Source organism: Anolis sagrei, chromosome 1 (genome assembly GCF_037176765.1).
Source record: "Anolis sagrei isolate rAnoSag1 chromosome 1, rAnoSag1.mat, whole genome shotgun sequence".
Lineage (NCBI taxonomy): Eukaryota > Metazoa > Chordata > Lepidosauria > Squamata > Dactyloidae > Anolis > Anolis sagrei.
The window spans coordinates 174,947,433-174,972,028 of NC_090021.1; the positions used below are offsets into that span (position 1 = coordinate 174,947,433).

The window sequence follows — 24,596 nt, forward strand, 5'->3', positions numbered from 1 at the left end:
GAGGGCGCCCCTGAGTCCAAAGCAGGAGGATGATGCTCTGGTGGTGACGTCATCATCCTGCTACTAGGCATTTGGGGAGAGGCGTCAGGCCTGGCTCCTAAGAGGACGGATTGATTAATTGTACATAAACATTATTTATTGTAAATGTATTAAAATAAATAACTATATACCACACATGCAATTATTTCATGATGTTGTTGTTGTTCATTTGTTCAGTCGTCTCCAACTCTTCGTGACCTCATGGACCAGCCCACGTCACAGCTCCCTGTCAGGCCGTCACCACCCCCAGCTCCTTCAAGGTCAGTCCAGTCACTTCAAGGAAGCCAACCATCCATCTTGCCCTTGGTCGGCCCCTCTTCCTTTTACCTTCCACTTTCCCCAGCATCATTGTCTTCTCTAGGCTTTGCTGTCTCCTCATGATGTGGCCGACCAAGGGCAAGATGGATGGATGGCATTCTTGAAGTGACTGGACTGACCTTGAAGGACCTGGGGGTGGTGACGGCCGACAGGGAGCTCTGGCGTGGACTGGTCCATGAGGTCACGAAGAGTCGGAGATGACTGAACGAATGAACAACAACATGATGTGGCCAAAGTACCTCAGCTTTGTCTCTAGTATCCTTCCCTCCAATGAGCAGTCAGGCTTTATTTCCTGGAGGATGGACTGGTTGGATCTTCTCACAGTCCAAGGCACTCTCAGAACTTTCCTCCAACACCACAGTTCAAAAGCATCTATCTTCCTTCGCTCAGCCTTCCCTAAGGTCCAGCTCTCACATCCGTAGGTTACTACAGGGAATACCATGGCTTTGACTAGGCGGATCTTTGTTGCCAGTGTGATGTCTCTACTCTTTACTATTTTATCGAGATTGGTCATTGCTCTCCTCCCAAGAAGTAAGCGTCTTCTGATTTCCTGGCCACAGTCTGCGTCTGCAGTAATCTTTGCACCTAGAAATACAAAGTCTGTCATGGCCTCCTTGTTTTCTCCCTCTATTTTCCAGTTGTCAATCATTCTTGTTGCCATAATCTTGGTTTTTTTGATGTTTAGCTGCAACCCAGCTTTTGCACTTTCTTCTTTCACCTTGATTAGAAGGCTCCTCCTCGCTTTCGGCCATCAGAGTGGTGTCATCTGCATATCTGAGGTTGTTAATGTTTCTTCCAGCAATTTTCACCCCAGATTTGCATTCATCAAGCCCCGCACATCGCATGATGTGTTCTGCATACACGTTAAAAAGGTTGGGTGAGAGTATGCAGCCTTGCCGTATGCCTTTCCCAATCTTGAACCAGTCTGTTGTTCCGTGGTCAGTTCTGACTGTTGCTACTTGGTCCTTGTACAGATTCCTCAGGAGAGAGACAAGGTGGCTTGGTATGCCCATCCCACCAAGAACTTGCCACAATTTATTATAATCCACACAGTCAAAGCCTTTAGAATAGTCAATGAAGCAGAAGTAGATGTTTTTCTGAAACTCCCTGCCTTTCTCCATTATCCAGCGGATATTGGCAATCTGGTCTCTCGTTCCTCTGCCTTTTCTAAACCCAGCTTGTACATCTGGCAACTCTTGCTCCATGTATTGCTGGAGTCTTCCTTGCAGGATCTTGAGCATTACCTTGCTGGCATGAGAAATAAGGGCCACTGTATGGAAGTTTGAGCAGTCTTTTGCATTTCCCTTTTTTGGTATGGGGATATAAATTGATTTTTTCCAGTCTGGTGGCCATTCTTGTGTTTTCCATATTTGCTGGCATATGGCATGCATCACCTTGACAGCATCATCTTTTAAGATTTTAAACAGTTTTAAACAGCTGGGATCCCGTCGTCTCCTGCTGCCTTGTTGTTAGCAATGCTTCTTAAGGCCCATTCATCCTCACTCCTCAGGATGTCTGGTTCTAATTCATTCACCACACCGTCAAAACTATCCTCGAAATTATTATCCTTCATATACAGATCTTCTGTATAGTCTCGCCACCTTCTCTTGATCTCTTCAGCTTAGGTCCCTGCCATCTTTGTTTCTTATCATACCAATTTTTGCCTGAAATTTACCTCCAATGTTTCTAATTTTCTGGAAGAGGTCTCTTGTCCTTCCTATTCTGTTGTCTTCTTCCAATTCCATGCATTGCTTATTTAAAAATAGTTCCTTATCTCTTCTGGCTAACCTCTGGAATTGGAATGTATATTTCATGATACATAAGGACAATAATCAAATGAATAAATGCATGGATTTAGAATAATAAAATGACACAATCAATAATATATTTATAGTCGGACTTGATGTATACTGTACATAGTGTTAATATTGTGTATTTTGAAAAGGCTAATTGAGTGATCAATAAAAATAATTTTCTTTACAATAATAATAATAATAATCCACAATACAAGGATTTAAAGATTGAGATGCAAAGACTCTGGCACATGCCAGTCAAGGTGATCCCAGTGGTAATCTGTGCCTAAAGACCTTGGCCTGCACTTAAACACAATCGGCACTGACAAAATCAGCACCTGTCAGCTCCAAAAGGCCACCCTACTCAGATCTGCACGCCTTATTTGTCGATACATCATATAGTCCTAGACCAGGGGTCCTCAAACTAAGGCCCGCGGGCTGGATATGGCGCTCCAAGGTCATTTACCCGGCCCTCGCTCAGGGTCAACCTAAGTCTGAAATGACTTGAAAGTACACAACAACAACAACAACCCTATATCAAGAGCCAAAAGCAGGCCCACACTTCCCACTGAAATACTAATAAGTATCTTTGTTAAAATTGTTCTTTTTAATTATTTAAATTATTTTATTTATTTTTATTATTGTATTGTTTTACTGGGTTGCTGTGAGTTTTTCTGGACGTTCCAGTAGCATTCTGTCCTGACATTTCGCCTGCATCTGTGGCAGGCATCCTCAGAGGTTTGTTCAGAGGTCTGTTGCAAATTATGCAAGTGGAGTGTATCTGTGTATCTGTGGAATGTCCGGGGAGGAGAAAGAATCCTTATCTGTTTGAAGCAAGTGTAAATGTTGCAGTTAGCCAGCTTGATACGGATTGAGTAGCCTTGTAGCTGCAAAGTCAATCAGCGAGGCTACTTGCATAGAGGTCGCCTGGAGGCATCCTTTGTTTGGAAGATATTAAGTGGCACTTGATTGTTTGTCTGGAAGTCCTCTGTTTCTGAGTAGTGTTCTTTATTTACTGTCTTAATTCTGGTGTTTTTAACGCTGGTAACCAGATTTTGTTCATTTTCATGCTTTTCTCCTTTCTGTTGAAATTGTCCACATGCTTCTGGATTTCAATGGCTTCTCTGTGTAGTCTGACACATTGGTTGTTAGAGTGCTCCAGCATTCCTGTGTTCTCAAATAATATGTTATGTCCAGGTTGGTTCAAGTGCTCTGCTATAATTGACTTCTCTGGTTGAATTAATTTGCAGTACCTTTCATGTTCTTTGATTCGTGTTTAGGTGCTGCATTTGGTAGTCCTTATGTAGACTTGTCCTCAGTGGTTTATTTATTTATTTGCAGTATTTATATTCTACCCTCAGGGCAGATTACAATCTACATATTACAATGTACATGGCAAACATTCAATGTCATAGACACACCACATATATTATTTATATATGTTGTTGTTTATTCGTTCAGTCGTCTCCGACTCTTCGTGACCTCATGGACCAGCCCACGCCAGAGCTCCCTGTCGGCCGTTACCACCCCCAGCTCCCTCAAGGTCAGTCCGGTCACTTCAAGGATGCCATCCATCCATCTTGCCCTTGGTCGGCCCCTCTTCCTTTTGCCTTCCACTTTCCCCAGCATAATTGTCTTCTCTAGGCTTTCCTGTCTCCTCATGATGTGGCCAAAGTACTTCAACTTTGTCTCTAGTATCTTTCCCTCCAGTGAGCAGTCGGGCTTTATTTCCTGGAGGATGGACTGGTTGGATCTTCTCGCAGTCCAAGGCACTCTCAGAACTTTCCTCCAGCACCACAGCTCAAAAGCATCGATCTTCCTTCGCTCAGCCTTCCCTAAGGTCCAGCTCTCACATCCGTAGGTTACTACAGGGAATACCATGGCTTTGACTAGGCGGATCTTTGTTGCCAGTCTGATGTCTCTACTCTTCACTATTTTATCGAGATTGGACATTGCTCTCCTCCCAAGAAGTAAGCGTCTTCTGATTTCTTGGCTACAGTCTGCCTCTGCAGTAATCTTTGCACCTAGAAATACAAAGTCTGTCACGGCCTCCACGGTTTCTCCCTCTATTTTCCAGTTGTCAATCATTCTTGTTGCCATAATCTTGGTTTTTTTGACGTTTAGCTGCAACCCGGCTTTTGCGCTTTCTTCTTTCACCTTGATTAGAAGGCTCCTCAGCTCCTCCTCGCTTTCGGCCATCAGAGTGGTGTCATCTGCATATCTGAGGTTGTTAATGTTTCTTCCAGCAATTTTCACCCCAGCTTTGCATTCATCCAGCCCCGCACATCGCATGATGTGTTCTGCATACAAGTTAAAGAGGTTGGGTGAGAGGATGCAGCCTTGCCGTACGCCTTTCCCAATCTTGAACCAGTCTGTTGTTCCGTGGTCAGTTCTGACTGTTGCGACTTGGTCCTTGTACAGATTCCTCAGGAGAGAGACAAGGTGGCTTGGGATGCCCATCCCACTAAGAACTTGCCACAGTTTATTATGATCCACACAGTCAAAGGCTTTAGAATAGTCAATGAAGCAGAAGTAGATGTTTTTCTGAAACTCCCTGCCTTTCTCCATTATCCAGCGGATATTGGCAATCTGGTCTCTCGTTCCTCTGCCTTTTCTAAACCCAGCTTGAACAATTATTTATATATAGACAGACACAAAGGCAATTTAACATTCCAGCTTTTCTTGAGGGTCACGCATCAAGGAACATGAAAGGCACTTCAGACTACTTCAACCAGAGAAGTCAGCCATATCAGAGCACCTGATGAACCAGCCTGGACACAGCATATTATTTGAGAACACAGAAATGATGGAGCACACCAACAACCACCATGTCAGACTACACAGAGAAGCCATTGAAATCCACAAGCATGTGGACAATTTCAACAGAAAGGAGGAGACCATGAAAATGAACAAAATCTGGCTACCAGTATTAAAAAACGTTAAAATTACAATAACAAAACAAGAGAGGAAGCAACCAGGCACATCTTAACACCTCTGAACAAAACATTCCCCCAGGCTCAGCCAGGCCTTCAAATGCTAATGAAGGTGGTCAGTTGAAACATTCCCACCCAGCTCCAGCAGAGAAGAGCTCTTTGCCCCACCCCAGTCATTCCACAGATATATAAACCCATTGTCCTAATTCCAACAGACCTCACTACCTCTGAGGATGCTTGCCATAGATGCAGGCGAAACGTCAGGAAAAATGCCTCTAGAACATGGCCCTATAGCCCGAAAAAACCCACAAGAACCTAGTGATTCCAGCCATGAAAGCCTTTGACAATTTATTTATCGTGTCATCAGCAACCATACCATTATATTACAATTCTAACAGAGCAAAACAAACACACGGATTAAAAAGAAAAAAAAACACACAGATTTTGCAAATTTGGTAGTTGGTTAAATGTCCTTTGACCAGTATCTTGCCACTTGGAGTGCCTCTGGTGTTGCCGCAAGAAGGTCCTCCATTGTGCATGTGGCGGGGCTCAGGGTGCATTGCAGCAGGTGGTCAGTGGTTTGTTCTTCTCCGCACTTGCATGCCGAGGATTCCACCCTGTAGCCCCATTTCTTAAGATTGGCTCTGCATCTCGTGGTGCCAGAGCACAGTCTGTTCAGCGCCTTCGACAATACATAGACCTCACTACCTCTGAGGATGCTTGCCATAGATGCAGGCGAAACGTCAGGAGAGAGTGCCACTAGACCATGGCCACATAGCCCGAAAAAACCTACAACAACCCACATTATCTGTTTAGAACTAAAATACATTTTGGAGTCAGTGTGGACTCAGATACCCAGTTCAAAGTAGATATTGTGAGTTATTCTGCCTTGATATTCTGGGTGAGATGGCTGTGTGGAAGGGCCCTCAGGTAATCTAGTTCAAAGTAGATATTGTGGGTTATTCTGTCTTGATATTCTGGGTTAGATAGTTGTGTGGAAGAGCCCAAAAAGACACTCGATTCATTCCTCTTATTCTCCTCCCTCCCTGCGGCTCAACTTCACTTCCGCCCAAACGTTGCCCTTCCTCTCCCTGGGCGCGCTTTAGACCACTGCGCACGCGCACAATCCTCCCTCAACCCGCCTGCCCCCTCCTCCTCGCGAGAGTGTCACAAAGATCGCCTCCTCGTCGAGAAGTGCATGTTTGTTTGTCCGATAGTCCCTCCCCTCCCTTTCTACTTCCGGTTGGGAGAGGGAGGGGCTTCTGGTGGAGAAGGGGAGGAAGCTGGCGCCCGCCGGGGATGGTTCTGGCCGCGGTTTCTGCTGTGCGGCCCGCGACTTGACGGCGTCGCCAGGTGAGACTAGAAGGAGGGATGGGAATTGTCCCGTGCGGCGCTCCGTAGAGCTCGCGCCCGCTGAGGAAGAATGGGGGGCACCGTTAAGCGAGCCCTGCTCTTCCCTCCCTCCCTCCCTCGCGCCAGGTGAGGCTCCTCCCCCCCCCCCCGCCCGCGGGGTGTGGACGTCCCCTCAGAGCAAGGAGCCTGCCTAGAAGTGCTGTGGAGGGGAAGAAGGCCCCTGCCCTTCTTCGACCCATTGAGCAGACTCTTCTCCCTTTCCCTCCCCATGGAACCAGAGCAGAGGTTACTCCAGGGCTCATTGGCAGCTTCTAGTGGCGCTGAAGGCTCCTTCTTTGGAAGCTTTTAAACAGAGGCTGGATGGCCATCTGTCAGGGGTGATTTGAATGCAATATTCCTGCTTCTTGGCAGGGGGTTGGACTGGATGGCCCAGGAGGTCTCTTCCAACTCTTTGATTCTATGATTCTATTCTATGAAGGGGGCTCTGACCCGCGCAAACACACACACGCACTGCTTTTATGAAGAAGGCCTATGCAGCTGCTGCCACAACCAATGGTGAAAGGACAATATTTCAAAACGTGACGAAACAGATTGGAAGTATATTATTATGATTGAGAATTTTTCTTGGAGTGGACAAAAGGACCCCAGCCGCTGCAGTAAGAGCAGAACCAGGAGTATATACAGTTGAAGCTTTGTCCAAAATTAGGCATACAACTACTAGGTAAAATTGAACGCCATGGCAAATATCAGACTACCAAAACTGTGCCTGTTAGAGCAGACAAAAAGTAAATATCAGGCCTCTTTGGCTTGTTCAATTGACAAAATTCATTAGGAGTTGTGTACACACAGAAATCAAGTATTCCCCTGTCATATAATGTGGTATTGCTTAAAACTGAATATCAGAGTAGTAAAACCTAGAACTAGTTAAAACTACTATTTTGTAAGGTTAGGGAAGCAGCGAGTATATATACCGGTGATTTGAAAGCATACACACAGATGGAAATATATTTGCGGATAGAGAAAACTTCCAAAAAGTATAGAGCCACTCTAGTTGCAGGCATATATATACTTAGAATCATAGAATCAAAGAGTTGGAAGAGACCTCATGGGCCATCCAGTCCAACCCCCTGCCAAGAAGCAGGAATATTGCATTCAAATCACCCCTGACAGATGGCCATCCAGCCTCTGTTTAAAAGCTTCCAAAGAAGGAGCCTCCACCACACTCCGGGGCAGAGAGTTCCACTGCTGAACGGCTCTCACAGTCAGGAAGTTCTTCCTCATGTTCAGATGGAATCTCCTCTCTTGTAGTTTGAAGCCATTGTTCTGCGTCCTAGTCTCCAAGGAAGCAGAAAACAAGCTTGCTCCCTCCTCCCTGTGGCTTCCTCTCACATATTTATACATGGCTATCATATCTCCTCTCAGCCTTCTCTTCTACAGGCTAAATATGCCCAGCTCCCCAAGCCGCTCCCCATAGGACTTGTTCTCCCGACCCTTGATCAATTTTAGTCGCCCTCCTCTGGACACATTCCAGCTTGTCAATATCTCTCTTGAATTGTGGTGCCCAGAATTGGACACAATATTCCAGGTGTGGTCTAACCAAAGCAGAATAGAGGGGTAGCATTACTTCCCTAGATCTAGACACTATGCTCCTATTGATGTAGGCCAAAATCCCATTGGCTTTTTTTGCCGCCACATCACATTGTTGGCTCATGTTTAACTTGTTGTCCATGAGGACTCCAAGATCTTTTCTGCTCTCAAGCCAGGCGTCCCCCATTCTGTATCTTTGCATTTCGTTTTTTCTGCCTAAGTGGAGTATCTTGCATTTGTCCCTGTTGAACTTCATTTTGTTTTCAATCCTATATCCAAAAACTTCCTTGAACAGTGTTTCTCAACCTGGGGGTTTGGACCCCTAGGGGGGTCGTAAGAAGGTTTCAGAGGGGTCCACCAAAGTAATCTATGCCCACAAATACAACCGTATGTATAGGCCAATCTATATAAATAAAAATGTAATGTTCATTTGTGGGATTAACAGAACTCAAAAACCACTGGATGGATTGACACCTAATTTGGACACAACACACCTATCAGGCCAACGAGTGACCACCACTCATAAAAATATTGAAAAACACAGCAGAAAAGACTATAAAATCCAAAAAATACGTTACAACGCATGTGCAAAACCACATAAAGAAGTAGAGAAGGAAAGAAAGGTAGAGAAAGAAGGAAGGAGAGAGGAAATAAAAAAGTGAGAGAAGGAAGGAAAGAGAAGGAAGAAAGGAAAGAAGGAATGAAAGAGGGAGGGAAGGAAGGAAAGAGACAAGGAAGGATGGAACCAAAGAGCAAAGGAAGCGAGGAAAGAAACAGAGAAGGAAGAAAGAAGAAGGGAAGGAGAAAGATGGAGGGAAGGTTGGTCACAGCAACACGTGGCTAGCAATCAATAAACGGGTACGAGATATAAACTTATATTGGGTAAACAAGTACAAATTTGCAAGTATAATGTTGATGCTCCATACATCAGAACAAGTAAACAATTTAAATATAAATTTGCTGCTTGTGAAGTCAGTCCGTTGAACTGAAGTCTGTAGAGCACACAACTGGTTTCAACATTTTTAGTCTTCCTCAGGCAGCTACGTTTAGGAATACTGTGATACATTTGCAGGAGCAGATGCCATTTTCTTATAAATACGTTTCAATCAGGTATGAGTACTCACATTTATACATTTTTGTAACAGTCAATATTTCTCTCCCAAGTAGTGTTCTATATTTTTTCTTTATTTCTTTTTTAAAATTATATCAAAGGAGGGTACCTCTTGGCTTATTCAAATGACAAAACTCATTAGGAGTTGTAGACTTCTGATCCAAAAACCTCCTAGAACAGTGATGGGCAACCTTTTGAGCTTGGTGTGTCAAATTTGCCGAAAACCTGAGCATAACTTGGGTGGGGTGTCAACTTCGAGAAAAAATAAACGTAATTTTGCAATATTTATAGTTTAAATAAGAAAAATGTATATTCCATGCTGAGTTATGGCGTGAACAATGCTCAAACATACAAATGTTAAATTTGTAGAGCCTTTTACAAATTTAAGGATGGAATTAGATTGGCTCTTATAAGGTGTACTTCTCTGTATGCGACTGCATGTGGCCGTGTGTCATCAAAAATAGCCATGTGTGTCAGTGGTGACACGCGTGTCATAGGTTCACCATCACGGTCCTAGACCAATGTTTCTCAGTCTGGGGGTTTGGATCCCTGGGGGGGGGGGTCGTAAGAGGGTTTCAGAGGGGTCACCAAAGACCATTAGAAAATATTTATTTCTGAAAATATTTATTTCTGATGGTCTTAATAACTCCTTTGACAGGAAAGGCTGAAGATCTCTCCACCTATCGGTCTCTTCCTTTTTGGAAACAGCTTGCAAGTCCTCCACCAAAAATCGTCCTCCCCTGTGATTGGTTGGGCTATCAGCAAAGGGGAGGGCTGTTTCTGAGACTCCAAGTGGGGAGGGGAGAGCTGGCATGCTTGGCACATGGCAGCATGGTGCGCATGTGCAGGTGAGGGAGAACTGCAAGACTGAAGGGAGGCTTGTGCCAGCGAGTCCCTTCAAGGCATGGGGGTTCTGTGTGGGAAGTTTGGCCCAATCTGTCATTGGTGGAGTTCAGATTGCTCTTTGATTATAGGTGAACTAGAACTGCCAAATGACAAAATCAATCCCCCAACCCCACCAGTATTCAAATTTGGACATATCAGGTATTTGTTCCAAATTTGGTCTAGTGAATGAAAATTCATCCTACATATCAGATATTTACTTTATAATTCATAACAGTAGCAAAATTACAGAAGTAGCAACGAAAATAATTTTATGGTTGGAGGTAACCACAAGTAGAGGAACTGTATTAAGGGGTCACAGCAGTAGGAAGGTTGGGAACCATTATCCTAGAAGAACTATTTCCCTTCCACATAGCTGAATAAAATCCCATGTTATTTGCTTTGAACTGGAATATATTGGGATGTGAACCCAATTAACTGAGGGCCCTTCCACATAGGCATATAACGCAGAATATCAAGGTAGGGAAGCTCCCTTTCATAAAACCTTATTTTATACTTGACCTTATTATTATTATTATTATCTTTATTTATACCCCATTTTTCTCCCCCTTGGGGACTCAAGGCGGCTAACAATCCACACTAGACAAGTTTTAAAAGTGCAATATATTTTTATTTTAGTTTTACCATACTGTTACTATTTAAAAACAATTAAATAGTAACAATATGGTAAAACTAAAATACAATAAATACACTAAAATAGCTTTGAAACCAATACCCTCCAATTCCACCCAACCTCCCCAAAGTCCTACCCCTCTCTGTCTTTTGTCCCTCATCCTTTTTAGCAGCTACAGAAACAATATTTTTTATGGCAGCTGCAGCAGCATAATCTGCAATAAACAATGTAAATCCTACTGTTGCAACGCTTCCCTGCAACAGTCAGGGTAAACCACTGTTAACTTTAGAACCTCTCACTGAACATATGTAAGCAGCAAAACAGGGAAATAGTTTAGCCTGTCTCATTGGCAGAAACAAACATAAGTCTCTAAATTAGGCCACCAAAGTGGAAATCATGAGAAAGGTGGAAGCTGGTGAAAGATGTATTTTGGAAGAAAAGTAATCTCCAGACCAGGCCTGCACAATCAGTGGCCTGGGATTTCAGTTCCTAGAATTCCTGACTATTGGACAAGCTGGCTAGAGCTTCTGGGAGCGGAGGTCCAAAACACCTGGAGCATCTCAAGGCCCTTCCACACAGCCACATAACCCAGAATATCCAGGAAGATAATCCACAATATCTGCTTTGAACTGAGTTATCTAAGTCCACACTGCCATGTAATCCAGTTCAATGTTGATTTTATACAGGTGTGTGGAAGGGGCCTCAGTTTGTACAGGCCTTCTCTAAAAGGTTAAACATGTTTGTCTATTTATGCAAGACTTACCTACCTAAGCTCTGCGAGTGCAGCATTTTTCCGAATGAAGCAGAGAGTGTTTGAGGACAGGGACATCCGTAGGGATACCAAGGTGCTTGTTTATAAAGCTATTGTCCTCTGGATGGTGCAGAGGAGCAAACCACAATTCTTTGATTGGGTTCCAGAGGCAGGGCACATTGTGAAAGAATGCTTTCTGTATTGAAACAAAGGTTCTAAAAGAAGCAAGAATCTGGTAGTCTTATCTGAGGTACCAGCTTCACAAATTCTTTCTCTGCAGATTTTCGATTGTGTGCACTTTATAGGCCTCTGGTGAAATAGTCTGCTGTTGACTAATCTGTGTAAACATGGTACATGGGTGTTGAAATATATGTTGAGAACCCCTTACTTGCCAAGTCTTTATTCATTCTTCTTTTCACCAGAAGGTAGGGATTAACATGATTAAGACTGACTATGAAAAGAATCCATATAGTATATAGGCTCAGGGTACAGAAGAATTCAAATTTTATTTCTAGCAAAGACCCAGGTTGAGACTGGGAAGAAAATCCTTGTGTGAGACCTTCAAGAGATGCTGCTAGTCAAAGTAGATAGCACTTAGTTATAAAGATCATTGGTCTGATTGCAGCTTCTGATTTTCACAACACTGGTTTGTGAAAAGTTATAATCCCCAAGTTTTGAACCTATCACTATGCATGATATGTAAGAAAATGAGCATGTGAAATAAATGTTTTCATTTAATTAGACCTTACATTTTGAAATAAAATATAGTTTAAAGTCATAAAATGTCTTGTTTTATTTATTTCTATTTTAGATTGAAGATAGCAGTAATGCTTACATTGGCAAGCAAACTAAAACGGGATGATGGTGTCAAGGGCCCGCGTACATCCAACCCCACCTCTGATTCTACCCGAAGAGTGTCTGTTAGAGATAAATTGCTTGTCAAAGGTAATACCATGTCATATATAAAGATAGTCGCATTATCTGCCAAATGCTGTGGTCATAAGCATATAGCTCTGAGGCAATGAAAACTTTGGAAATTTAACATTTCTACAAATTCACATATGAACTGATAAGCATAGCAGTTGTAAGCCAAGGCACAACCGTGACTACTGTATACATTTGTAAACACACTTCTGCAAAGGAATTCTGTGCATGTTTTCTCAAAAATACTTCTCTGTTTTCAATGCAGTCAGCTCTCAGATTACATCCCAAATCTTGAAGGTTAGCCTCTATGCATCTACATTTAATTTGGTCCTTCAGACCCAACTTTAATCTTGTTCATGTTAGAAGGAACGAACAATTTTATTGATTAGCCAGTTGGTCTTATCAAAAACCGACAGTGCAAGCACAACATACAACATGTTCTCATCTTTAATAACTTTAATTACTTAAGTTATGTACAGTGGCTATTTAGATGCACACCATCCTTTTACTGTACTGTATATTTCTGTAGATTGTTTTTGAACAGGCATGATGTTGATAGATTAAAGGTGCACATAAAAACTGAAAAAATGGAGTTTGAAAAAGTCGTAGATTTTTTATTTCCAATTTTTTTGTTTCTTTTGTTTTTTGTAGGTTTAGACCAGGGGTCCTCAAACTAAGGCCCGGGGGCCGGATACGGCCCTCCAAGGTCATTTATCCGGCCCTCGTTCAGGGTCAACCTAAGTCTTAAAGCACACAACAACAACAACCCTATCTGATCAGCCAAAAGCAGGCCCACACTACCCATTGAAATACTAATAAGTTTATATTTGTTAAAAATGTTCTTCATTTCAATTATTGTAGTGTTTTTTTGCACTACAAATAAGATATGTGCAGTGTGCATAGGAATTCATTCACATTTTTTTAAAATTATAATCCTGCCCTCCCAACAGTTTGAGGGACTGTGACCTGGCCCTCTGTTTAAAAGGTTTGAGGACCCCTGGTTTAGACCATCCTTTGGATATTAAAATGGCTTCATATGATGTCCCTTAATTATCCTAATGGATTGTTGAGTTTAATTAAGAAATTCGTTATCTCTGGCTAGCTGCTGAAATCGAATTGCATACTGCAGGCAATACTGAGTATGCCTGGGTAATAAAGATTGGAGCATTTGGATCTTGTAAGGAAACATTTTTAAATCCAGTTTCAGAATCTTCCGAAGTGATATTCTAGCAATGCCTAGTTGAGCAGAGCAATGACAGGTAGAGGAAGGTGGATTTTCAAGGACATTCTGCCGTACAGCTTTCAGCGTTGCATCAGTATGCATCATGCGTTTAGGACCTCTTCCTGGAAGATCCAGTTCTTTCAAATCAGGAGATTAGGTTCTGAATCATCACTAGGAGATGCTCTGACATTAAAATGTTGCCGTTATTTTATCTGCGTTAGAATAAATTATCTTTAACTGGAGAATAGAAAAAATTCAATGAGTTTTAACCATTTCTCAAGAATATATGTAGCCATTTTTATCTCCAAGGAATGCTCTAATAATCTACAATGGGTTTTAGTCATTGCTGGACATCATATGAGCTGTTTTAATCTCCAAGGATTGCTCCATAACCTACAAAAATGAAAAATGAAATAAAAATGAAAAAGCTACAGCTTTTTCAACTCCTTAAGACTTTCAGTGGCCACCCTGTAGAAGTAGAAATTCCCAAGAAAATAGGACGCATTGTTAGGTGTGAATTAAAATAGCTTCATCCAAAAATGTTCTGTGGGAAATACAATTGATTTCTCTCTTCAAAAACTAAGTACGTTAAAATCACTGCCCCAGCTGTGAATTACATTGAGCTTTATAATAGTGGTAGATAATTTTTCACTGTTTTTTTCAGCTTAAGTGGCTGAGGGGAAAAACTAAAGGGCCTAAGGCTGTTAGGAATTGTGGGAGTTGAAGTCCAAAACACCTGGAGGGCCAAAGTTTGCCTATGCCTGCTCTAGAGTGTATGCAGAATAAGTATTGAAATGCTGATAGAAGATTGTTTTGGCTGCAATTCACTTCAAAACAATGTCTTGTAAAATTGTTGATGTTGGAGCCCCCATAATGTTACATTGTGAAGTGCAGCAACGCAAGTGTGACATGAGCTAGGAGCTGCACATTCACAAGTAAGAAGCGAGTATAAAAGATCAGTCATGTTAAAAACTTAAGTAAGAACCGCTTAGGGGTAATTAACCCCACTCAGGCTAGATAAAAGCATCCCCGGCACAGTCTACTGTGATGTCCGCAGTCAGTGTTGCCCTGATTTTATTTGCTGCCTGGGTAAAGAGAGAAGCCTTATAAGTGATTTCGGAGTTGGAATCAGATAATAGGTAGAAGATATTTTCTGCAACCATGTTCGATTGTAGGTACCAAAGAATAGGCCCTAAGAATTTATTTCTTGGTACAGAGTATAGGGAGCAGCTGAACAAGTAGTGAGACAGATCCTCAATTTAAGGGGTCCCGCAAACACATAACTGACAAGCCAAAGGAGTGCTTGAGTATCTACTTTCCAACACTGCTGAGGGCATACTTTGGAATTGTAGGGCTGTAAAAGCTTGTCTGAGTTTAGGGAATGTAAGGTTGGTTAGGTACACGGCACTTTCATGGTCAGATTTGTACAACTTGAACCATGTTGAGAATTTGGAGCTGTTAATAGCCTGTCTGTCCATTTGAATGCCTTGATTATAAACGTATTCATGCAGCTTCTCTCTTGAGTTCAAGATCGAAGGCTTATGGGACAGGGTAGGGTATACTTCCAGAAATGTCTGATGTTTTGAGCTCCAGACTTCGCATTCTGATGAAAGTTCTGCTATAAAACAATAGATATGTTCCTAAAATGTTCGTGCATTCTAAAGTTAATAGGATTTATGGAGAAAGCAAAACTATGTGCAGGTCTCAAAATTATTATCTGTTCATTTAACTTATCATAAATTCTTTCTGCTGAAAATTAAATTGACTGGATCTTACAAGCTGCTCTGCCTGCCTGCATAGTTATTTGCTGTCCTCATTGCTGCAAGGACACAACACTTATGAGAAGCAGCAGCAAGGACAGATCTCCTCATATTGCAGGAATCAAATTTTGACTGGAGTGAAAATTCCCTGATTTTATGCACTCTTCATTTGCCTTCGTCTCTGCATTGTGGGGAAGTGTCGCTTCATTGCTGACCCTGAGCCTAACCGAGTGTTTCATGTCTGTGCAGCACTGGAGAAGGGTGCAGAGGTTTAACAAAAAGTGTCTGGTGGTTGGTGAGAGAAGAACAAGGAAAAAAGAAAAACACAACTTTGAGAGGAGAGAATGAGGACAGAATTAGAAAGAGAGAGTACAGAGTGCACTGAAATTGCCTTGTGAAAAGGTCAGCTTGGATAGGTTCAGCTAGGTTGGAGCTGGTAGTAGTTTTCTTTCTTGGAACTGAGTAAGTTGAAAGGAGGCATAGGTTTTGAACAGAAAGGAAGCAGACAAATATCACAGTATTCATCCCTACAAGGAGAAGTGAGAAAAGGAAACAAAGATTTCAGGTACCATATTTATCAGATTGGGTTCCTTGCCTGACATAAAAATAGTTTTAGAAATCCTTTTGGGTTAGTAAATATAAAGATATCTTGTTTTACACATTTTATTCCTTATTCTAAAATAAAATATTGCAAAATCCAAAGTTTTCATCCTCACCGCCCAAAAAACTCCAGGGCCAGGAGGAACTTCTGCCAGTCAGTGTTGGCAGTACTGGATTAGATGGACCTATGGTGTGACTTGATGTGACTTTTTAAATTCTGAAGGTACACACATCTTTCATCATCATCATCATCTTTAATTACTTATTAATTGCCCTCCATCCGAGACGCTCCAGGCGATTTACATTGCAGAAATTATACAGGATAAAACACATACATACAAATATTAAAATTAACATGGGTCAAATGCTCTAGTAAAGAGCCAGGTCTTAAGTGCTAGGATAAAATGCCCTAAGTCACGCATGGCTCTCAAATAGGGAGGCAAGGAATTCCATAAGGCAGGGGCAGAAATAGAGAAGGCCCTGCGTCTGGTTCATTCCAAGTGCACATCTGATCAGGGATCAGATGGCAAAGTCTGTGTTAGCTTTGCTCTGATACCTTTACATTGTTAGAGTTATCACTGCCATTTCTGTAATAGGTTATTTTCTGTACAGGCCGGAAATTTTCACAAGTGTTAACAAGATGGAAAATACAAGTGGGAACATTTTGTAGATGTGCACATATAAATCTTGGCTTTGGGTTATCATTTATAATAAAATTACAATCTTGGTTTGCCAAGTTCAGACCTCGTCACAGTCTCCGATCTAGCAGTTATGTACTGATATCATGTGTGACTGTTGCTGTTTTGTTTGCTTAGTGCAAAATCCAGTTTTGGCCTCAAGGTGTGGGCATCAGGACTTTGTTTCCTCCCCTTCTAGGCATCTGGGATAGCCTCCTGCTCCAGAGGCTATCCCAGCCCAGCAGAGCAGGTTGCTAAGGTGAATTGGGGGTTTTAAAGGGAGAACCATCCGATACTGAACATACATTATCTTTGTGTAAAGGTTCTATGGATTGTTATTTAGTATTTGTGCAAATTGTTTTCAGGGTTTTTTATATGTTGAGAGGCAGTATGTGGTATTCTTGGTTTTGCTATGGGTATCTACATTATAATTATACCAAATTAGATCTAAAATAATTCAAGTGTTATTTAAGAAAATGTGGTATACAAATAAAATTGTTACTGACAGTATTTTCCTTCATTTAACAGAAGTTGCAGAACTTGAAGCAAATTTACCTTGTAAGTATTAAATTCAACATGATTCCTGAGGAGTAGTAGGACATTTTCCCTGTGTTTGTATCACATGCAGACTTAAGATATACAGGGTGAGTCAGCATAACTTCCTTTTTTAAAAATGCGCGCCATTCAGTAGGTTGAAGACGTAGCGGAGCACTAGTGGTCTTGTTTGAGAGGCGGGAGTATAAAGTTTTGTCCTGACACACTTCAATCGCCATCATGCGTTGGAACAGTGAGGAGCGTGCTTTTGCTGTTGAGGCCTACTTTTCGAATGGATTTGGAGTGGCTGGCCTGCTCTCCAGATTTGGCCCTTTGTGATTTTTTTCTATGGGGTTTTTTGAAATCCCGTGTTTCTGTGAACCATCCAAGGACCCTACAAGATTTGAAGACCAACATCCAGGAATAAATTGCCAACATAACGCCTGCTATGCTGGCAAGACTCATGACAAACGTCAGAAATCGGTTTACTCAGTATGGAGAATGGGGGACATCACCTACCTAATTTGATCTTCAAAGCTACGTAAAACAAAACTTTAGGTATGCGCCTATATTATAAAAAAAAATCTGATTCATAAAATGGGTTTTATTAAGTTTTGAAAAAAGGAAGTTATGCTGTCTCACCCTGTATATATCACATGCAGACTTAAGATATATAGTATAAAGTGAGTTGGAATCTAAGCCATTTCTTGTAAAATTAACTGCTTCTAAGAGAAGATGCCAGTTAGATATCTCCAGTATACAAAGTGTACTGTGTGTGGTATGAAGGAAGTAGTGCATATTTTTCTTCACGTTCCAACAACAGATTTATTTTAAATTATGCATTCATTATCATGCTTTGTCCATATCTTACATTTTTCATTTGTTTCCTTTTTTGTATGCAGTTTGACATACAAATATATTAAGTCACAACTTTAATATTAAGGGTAGAAGTGTAAATGGAGCTTAGATTTGTTCCATTGAAACCAAATGCTTGACATTGAATGGATCATGCTCTAATTTTGGGGGGAAATGATGCATGCACCCAGGATTTGTTTAATTTCTTGAATTTTCTGTATCCAAAGTCAATGCATTGCAGAACTGATACAGTTTGACACAACTTCAACTGCCATGATTAATGCGAAGAAGTCATGGGAGTTGTCTTTAGTCTTCATGGGAGTTATCTTTAGTGCTGATGCCTCCCCAGACTGCAAATCCCATGATTCCATAGCATGAAGCCATGGAGGTTAAAGTGTTTTCAAACTGCATTGATTCTGCAGTGTAGATGTACCCTATTTTGGGATTTATTTAAAGACTATAGTTTGGAAACTATAACTAGTACAGAGTAGTGTGCCAAAGTTGTGAAATGAGACAAGATGGATAGATCACATTCCACCATTCTTATAGCATGACTTCCAAACAGAGTTCTGCTAATATTTAAAGTAATAAAGAACATGCAATCATATACGATAATAACTGTCTTCTTCCATTTGGATATCCTCTACCTGGTTCTTAAGTTTGTCCAGGCACATTTGTGAGTGTCTTGCTCCATGGTATTTTAAAAAATGAAGCTGGCAGTGATCTAGATTCTTTTTTGTTGTGGCTTAATTTCAGACTGTTTTATCTAAGGCAGGGGTCCTCAAACTTTTTAAACAGAGGGCCAGGTCACAGTCCCTCAAACTGTTGGAGAGCCGGATTATAATTTGAAAAAAAAATGAATGAATTCCTATGCACACTGCACATATCTTACTTGTAGTTAAAAAACCACTTAAAAACAGTAAAATAATTAAAATAAAGAACAATTTTAACAAATGTAAACTTATTAGTATTTCAATAGGAAGTGTGGGCCTGCTTTTGGCTGATGAGATAGGATTGTTGCTGTTGTGTGCTTTCATCTCACTTCAGACTTAAGTTGACCCTGAGTGAGGGCCGGGTAAATGACCTTGGAGGGCCGTATCTGGCCCCCGGGCCTTAGTTTGAGGACCCCTGATCTAAGGGTTGAATTGATGTCATTTAAGTATCAGATAAAGAGTATTGTCCGTTTTTTACCACTGCTTTTTAAATTGTGAATTCTATCATATGTTTCTTTCTCTTCTATGTGTTTGTACTGGTATTAGGTATATATTGCTTTCTTATGTCATCATTGTAATTTTAATCCTTGCCTTTGAAATGGACAACCACTCTAAGAAATGTAAACCCCAAATATGATAAAATTACAAAGTAGACAAATATTTTGGTAATAGAACACTCATGTATGTTAGGAAGCTTTATGTGAGATTGAAGTAAAAAATCAACAAATGGAGCAATTGGTTTTTGCATTTATCCGTAATTTACGTATATATTTGTTTGGCAAAAATGAAAGTGGAGGAGCTTTTAATAATACACAAATGACAATATCACCCTCCCTCATACAAAATATTAAACCTTTTTCTTTGGGAAGATGCCCCCCCCCCCCAGCTAAAGGAACGGTGTGTACAATAATATTTTCATTAATTTCTGAAAGAAGCCCACAATTGGGGAAGCATTACAATTTTCTGAAGTTGAGCAATACATTACTTTCATATAACTTATGAGATGAGAGTTCCCCTGTTTCTATCCTTATATATGATTCCTTTTTTTTTCTCTGTGTCTCTACTCAGAAACATGACATTTGTCAATTAATTTATTGTATTTTATTATTTTCAGGTACATGTGAACTGAAATTTCCCGACCCAAATAAGCTCCATTACTTTCTCCTAACTGTAAACCCAGGTAATATTTTTATTTTTAAAGTATAACATTACCATTAAGACATCCAAACAGACATGGTATTCATATATATACATGCAAACCCTGCTTGTACACTTAATTTTGTTTTTGGCATTTTTTTCTCAAACCTAAACAGAATTCTTGTCAGAACAGAAATACAATTGAATTATCAGTAGGTGAATGCTATGTAACCTAAAAAAGGAGCTGGACATATCAGGATCCAAAATAAATAAGAAAACAAGGTATATTTAATTTGAAACCTTTTGCTTTTAAGTAAAATAAATAATAAATACAAAAAGGTTTGGAGAAGATAATATTATAAATAAGAGATAAATAAGATGGTAATATAAATATTTACAATCTTTCATAAACAAGATATATAAAAGTTTAATAAAGAATTGTGGAAAAGTGTACTTGAAGGCACACAGCAACAACAAGATACTTAATGTTATCAAAGTTTTTAAAAAAATTCTAGTCTGCATATCAAAATGCATCTTTAATGACCGTTACTAATAGTTACAATCAACCTTCCAAATCCACAGAATCATCTGTCATATACAGATTCTTTCAGCTTAGGAAATGAATGCCTGTTGAAGTAATAAAGGTTGGTTTAAGAAAATAGAGGAAAGCTACTTTGTCCCTGTTCTTGTCAGAACTGCCATGCATTGCGAGCATCGTATTTTTATAGATAACATAATTTAACAATTTTGTACACTATTTCCCCATTAGTCAAAATGAAGTATAGGTTAGATGTTCTTTTTGTAATCTTCCTTCTTTGACCAGGTAGTCAGTTCCCACTCTCTTCGCTTTCCCATGAATTACTTTGCTCCCATAACAAGTCTCAAAGTCCAGCCTAGACGAGATAGGTTTGTATTCCTAATTAATGATATTTGGTCATACCAGCCTTCTACCAAGCAGTAATTTTTTTACAAAGCAGCTTCAAACATAACCCATGATCCATATTACATACATGAGCATTAAATTATGTAATAGCTAATATATTATTACTGTATGGTGCAATACAAGTACAGAAATAGATAGCAAATGTATTAAACATTGAAATATGAAATGCAGTATGGATATATACAGTAGCCATATGTGGGTCATACATCACAAAAGTATTAAGCACTAAGAGAGTATGGTGCAACCTAAAGATAAGATCTCAGTAGCATCTGCAGCTTGAAAATATTCCAAAAAATCCTGATTTTGCCGTTTTATGAGACATGCCATTTCACTACCCTGTTGTATATAATGGCAATTGAGCAGGTGTGGATTTTCCTATCCTTGATGCATCTTGGAACTGAAGTCTACTTTGTACACATTTGATTCTATGTGGCTTTTAAAAAGTTGCACAGTTTTTTGATGAAAGCTTTCAAGTTAATTTGGAGAGAAATCTAAATGTTGCAATAGTTAGAACTGCTTTAATTAGAATTATTAATTGCATTTAGCCCAAAATAATTTTTATTAGTTAGGTTTTGAATTCCTGTTATAGAATCATAGAGTTGGAAGAGACCTCATGAGCCATCCAGTCCAACCCCCTGCCAAGAAGCAGGAATATTGCATTCAAATCACCCCTGACAGATGGCCATCCAGCCTCTGTTTAAAAGCCTCCACCACACTCCAGGGCAGAGAGTTCCACTGCTGAACGGCTCTCAGAGTCAGGAAGTTCTTCCTCATGTTCAGATGGAATCTCCTTTCTTGTAGTTATATAAATGAAGGCACTAGATGGCAGTGCTGGAGCTCGGAAGTGCTGATGAAATTTAGGTGCACTAGAAAACAAGATTCTTTAGGCCAGAGCTTTCCAAATCTTTCACCTTAGTGACACGCTTTTTAGACATGCATCTTTTCACTAAATGGTAATGTAGTTTTGCTAGCAAACCAGAAGTTAAACAAACCATATTATATGTGTGTGACTGTGTGTAATGTTATGTGTGTGTGTAAGTGTCAGTTTTGTATGGCTTTTACTGTATAAACAAAGTTTGGATTTTTTTTGTTTACACTTCTTATGTACTATATCTTATTCTTATGGTGTTTCATCCGCAGCTGCTCCATGTGGTTCATCACAAACATCATTGTCAACTGATACTCTTTGCTTAATTAGAAACTTAGTGGTAATTACTGCAACTCAGTCAAGAAATGGTCAAGGTTATAACAGTACCTACACATGAGCAACAGCAGCATTCCACTTCTATAGTGATTAGACATCTCTGAAGGTTTTAAAATGGAGGCTGGATAGCCATCCAGGGGTGCATTGATAGTACATTCCTGCTTAGCTGAAGGGGTTGGATTAGATGCACTTTAGGGGCCTCATTGAACTCTAGTAACATATAGACTGCCTGAGTGTCTAGTGGAGTCTCCTTCACTAGACTGAAAAAAAGAGACTCAGAAGTCTCTCAAAAAATATGAACGAATTCCTGTGCACACTATGCATATCTAATAAGATATGTGTAATGTGCACAGGAATTTGTTCATATTTTTTGAGAGACTTCTGTAGTTCAGGGAAAAACATGTTTAATTGGACATGTGGGGATCGTTGTTGCATGCCTTCAAGTCATTTCATACTTAAAGTGATCCTAAGCCTAAAGTGTTGGGCAGAGACCCAGTACATGATCTTGAAGGCCTTAGTTTGGGGACCCCCACACTAGTGAGTCATGACACACAGTTTGGAAAGCTCTGCTTTCAGCTTTGGTGTTTTTTTCAGTCTTGATTTTTTTTTTCAGGCAGAACAAACAAGTTGTGCGTTTTCCTCATGATTCTAGAACAGTAACTGAAATTTGCCTGCATCACTTCTCGGATCCCTTATCTGCAATGCAGTAGTTTGTTTCCTTTGGTTCTCCAACAAGGAGAACCTGAATGCAAGAGCTCCCCAGGAACCTGTTCCACAGAGGCTTTTCTCGTAAACAACTTGTGATTGTTAATTCCAGTATTCCAAGAGCACATGGCCACACTTAATTTTCAGAAGAAAATAATAACATGATCTCTTGGATGTTTGTTGCATTTTAGCACTTTCTTTATTTTTTGCAGATGAAGGTTATTATCAAAATGGAACATTTCAGTTTGAAATTGAGGTTCCAGATGCCTATAATATGGTGGTAAGTAATTAAAATTGCTTACTACTCAGAAGGTTTTTTGGAGGGGCTTGCCTTTGAAAGGTTTTCAGCTGGGTCAGGCATGTAGCTGCCCCCCCCCCCCCGAAATTCTCATGGTGGTCCGCGAGAAGGCCTTACTGGTACATTATTTAAACTGTTATGTTTATTCATATCATGATCTGATCACCATGCTCAATATATCCCATATGCATGGGGGTATTGGGGTAACGATACCCCCCAAATCAAACTCAGCTCCCCCCGAAACAAAATCCTGGCTACGAGCCTGAGCTGGATGTTGAACTATTTCTGAATAATTTATGTGCAGAAAATGAAGAATGGCTAATAAATAATACAAACTACATAGCCATAGTATATGTTCAAAATCTTTTTGTGAATATTTTAAAATTGATATGTAGCCCTATCTAGAACAGATCCACTGAACCAACAGAATGTTTAGACAAATTTCATTGATTTAGCAGGTTTGCTTTGCTGGGGACTAATTATTAGATTTAAGCCTTCTCTTTGGAGTAATGCTAGTGCTGAAAGTCATGCTATTTTGAATGACTGGAGATAATGTGAGAGTGAAAACTGTTTATACTATTCATATCTTCTTATGTCTTCTTATGGGTAAAAGGTGGATGTTGCTAATAGTGTCTCAAGTTGCGTTGTTCAGGTTGGATAGCAAGTGTTCCTGTTTGGAAATATGTAGACATATTTGCATAACAATAAATCACTTGAGCCTTTTTCTTTAAAAAAAAGAAAGTAAAGGAAAAGTTGTAAATAAAGTTTAGCTTTTCACTTCTGGATTTATTGTCAAGTGGCAACCAAAAGCATGTGTATCTAGTTTGAAATGAAGTGTTCATTCATGTACTTAATCATTTTAAACATGTAATGCAAAGATCCCAGAAGATAAAAAAGAAATAATGAGAAAGGAGAGAAAAGAGAATTCTGGATTGATTTAGAATTTCATTATGTTCATTAGAGGGCTGTTCATCTCAATATTATTGCACTGAGACACTATGAATGTTGAAGGTGAAATCTTCAATTCAGGTTATTACACCATCTGTTGTTTTATTTCACGATATTATAATTAGTTTGGGAATCAGAATTGGGAAAGTCAGACAAATGTGTTGGTATCTTCGAACTGCTTTACCATAACATTTTTGCAGACTTGTAGCTTCAAAATAACCTTTGGGAAATTACTTGTTTTAAGTAATTTATTCCTTTTACTCATTAGTGCTTGAGAGGGAAACTATCACCATTTTATTCATTTATTTATTGTATCAGAAGTGAATTGAGAATACAGTTATAATGTATAAAAAACCACAAAGTTAAAAACTTGGCATTAGACTAAATTTCCTTTGACCACTTGGAGTGCCTCTGGTGTCGCTGTAAGAAGGTCCTCCATTGTGCGTGTGGCAGGGATCAGACCGCATTGTAGTAAGTGGTCCATGGTTTGCTCTTCTTCGCACTCGCATGCCGTGGATTCCACTTTTCTTAATGCTGGCTCTGCATCTTGTGGTGCCAGAGCACAGTCTGCTCAACGTCTTCCAAGTCACCCAGTCTTCTGTGTGCCCAGGGGGGAGTTTCTCATCCGGTGTCAGCCATAGATTGAGGTTCCGAGTTTAAGCCTGCCACTTTTGG

General features: G+C 40.2%; 1 protein-coding gene across 2 annotated transcripts in view; it reads left to right on the forward strand.

Annotated features, from left to right (window-relative positions):
- The first annotated feature begins 6,298 nt into the window (after positions 1–6,298).
- Positions 6,299–24,596, forward strand: part of UBE2F (ubiquitin conjugating enzyme E2 F (putative)) — a 39,285-nt gene continuing 20,987 nt past the window's right edge. Inside the window, exons 1-5 of one of the 2 annotated variants that reach the window (XM_060781470.2) lie at positions 6,299–6,436; positions 12,213–12,346; positions 17,113–17,142; positions 19,801–19,866; positions 22,888–22,955. In XM_060781470.2, the coding sequence (XP_060637453.2) occupies positions 12,229–12,346; positions 17,113–17,142; positions 19,801–19,866; positions 22,888–22,955 (282 nt within the window). In that variant the 5' untranslated portion in view covers positions 6,299–6,436; positions 12,213–12,228. The remainder of the gene's footprint in view (positions 6,437–12,212; positions 12,347–17,112; positions 17,143–19,800; positions 19,867–22,887; positions 22,956–24,596) is intronic. The other variant, XM_060781461.2, reaches the window with a different exon arrangement.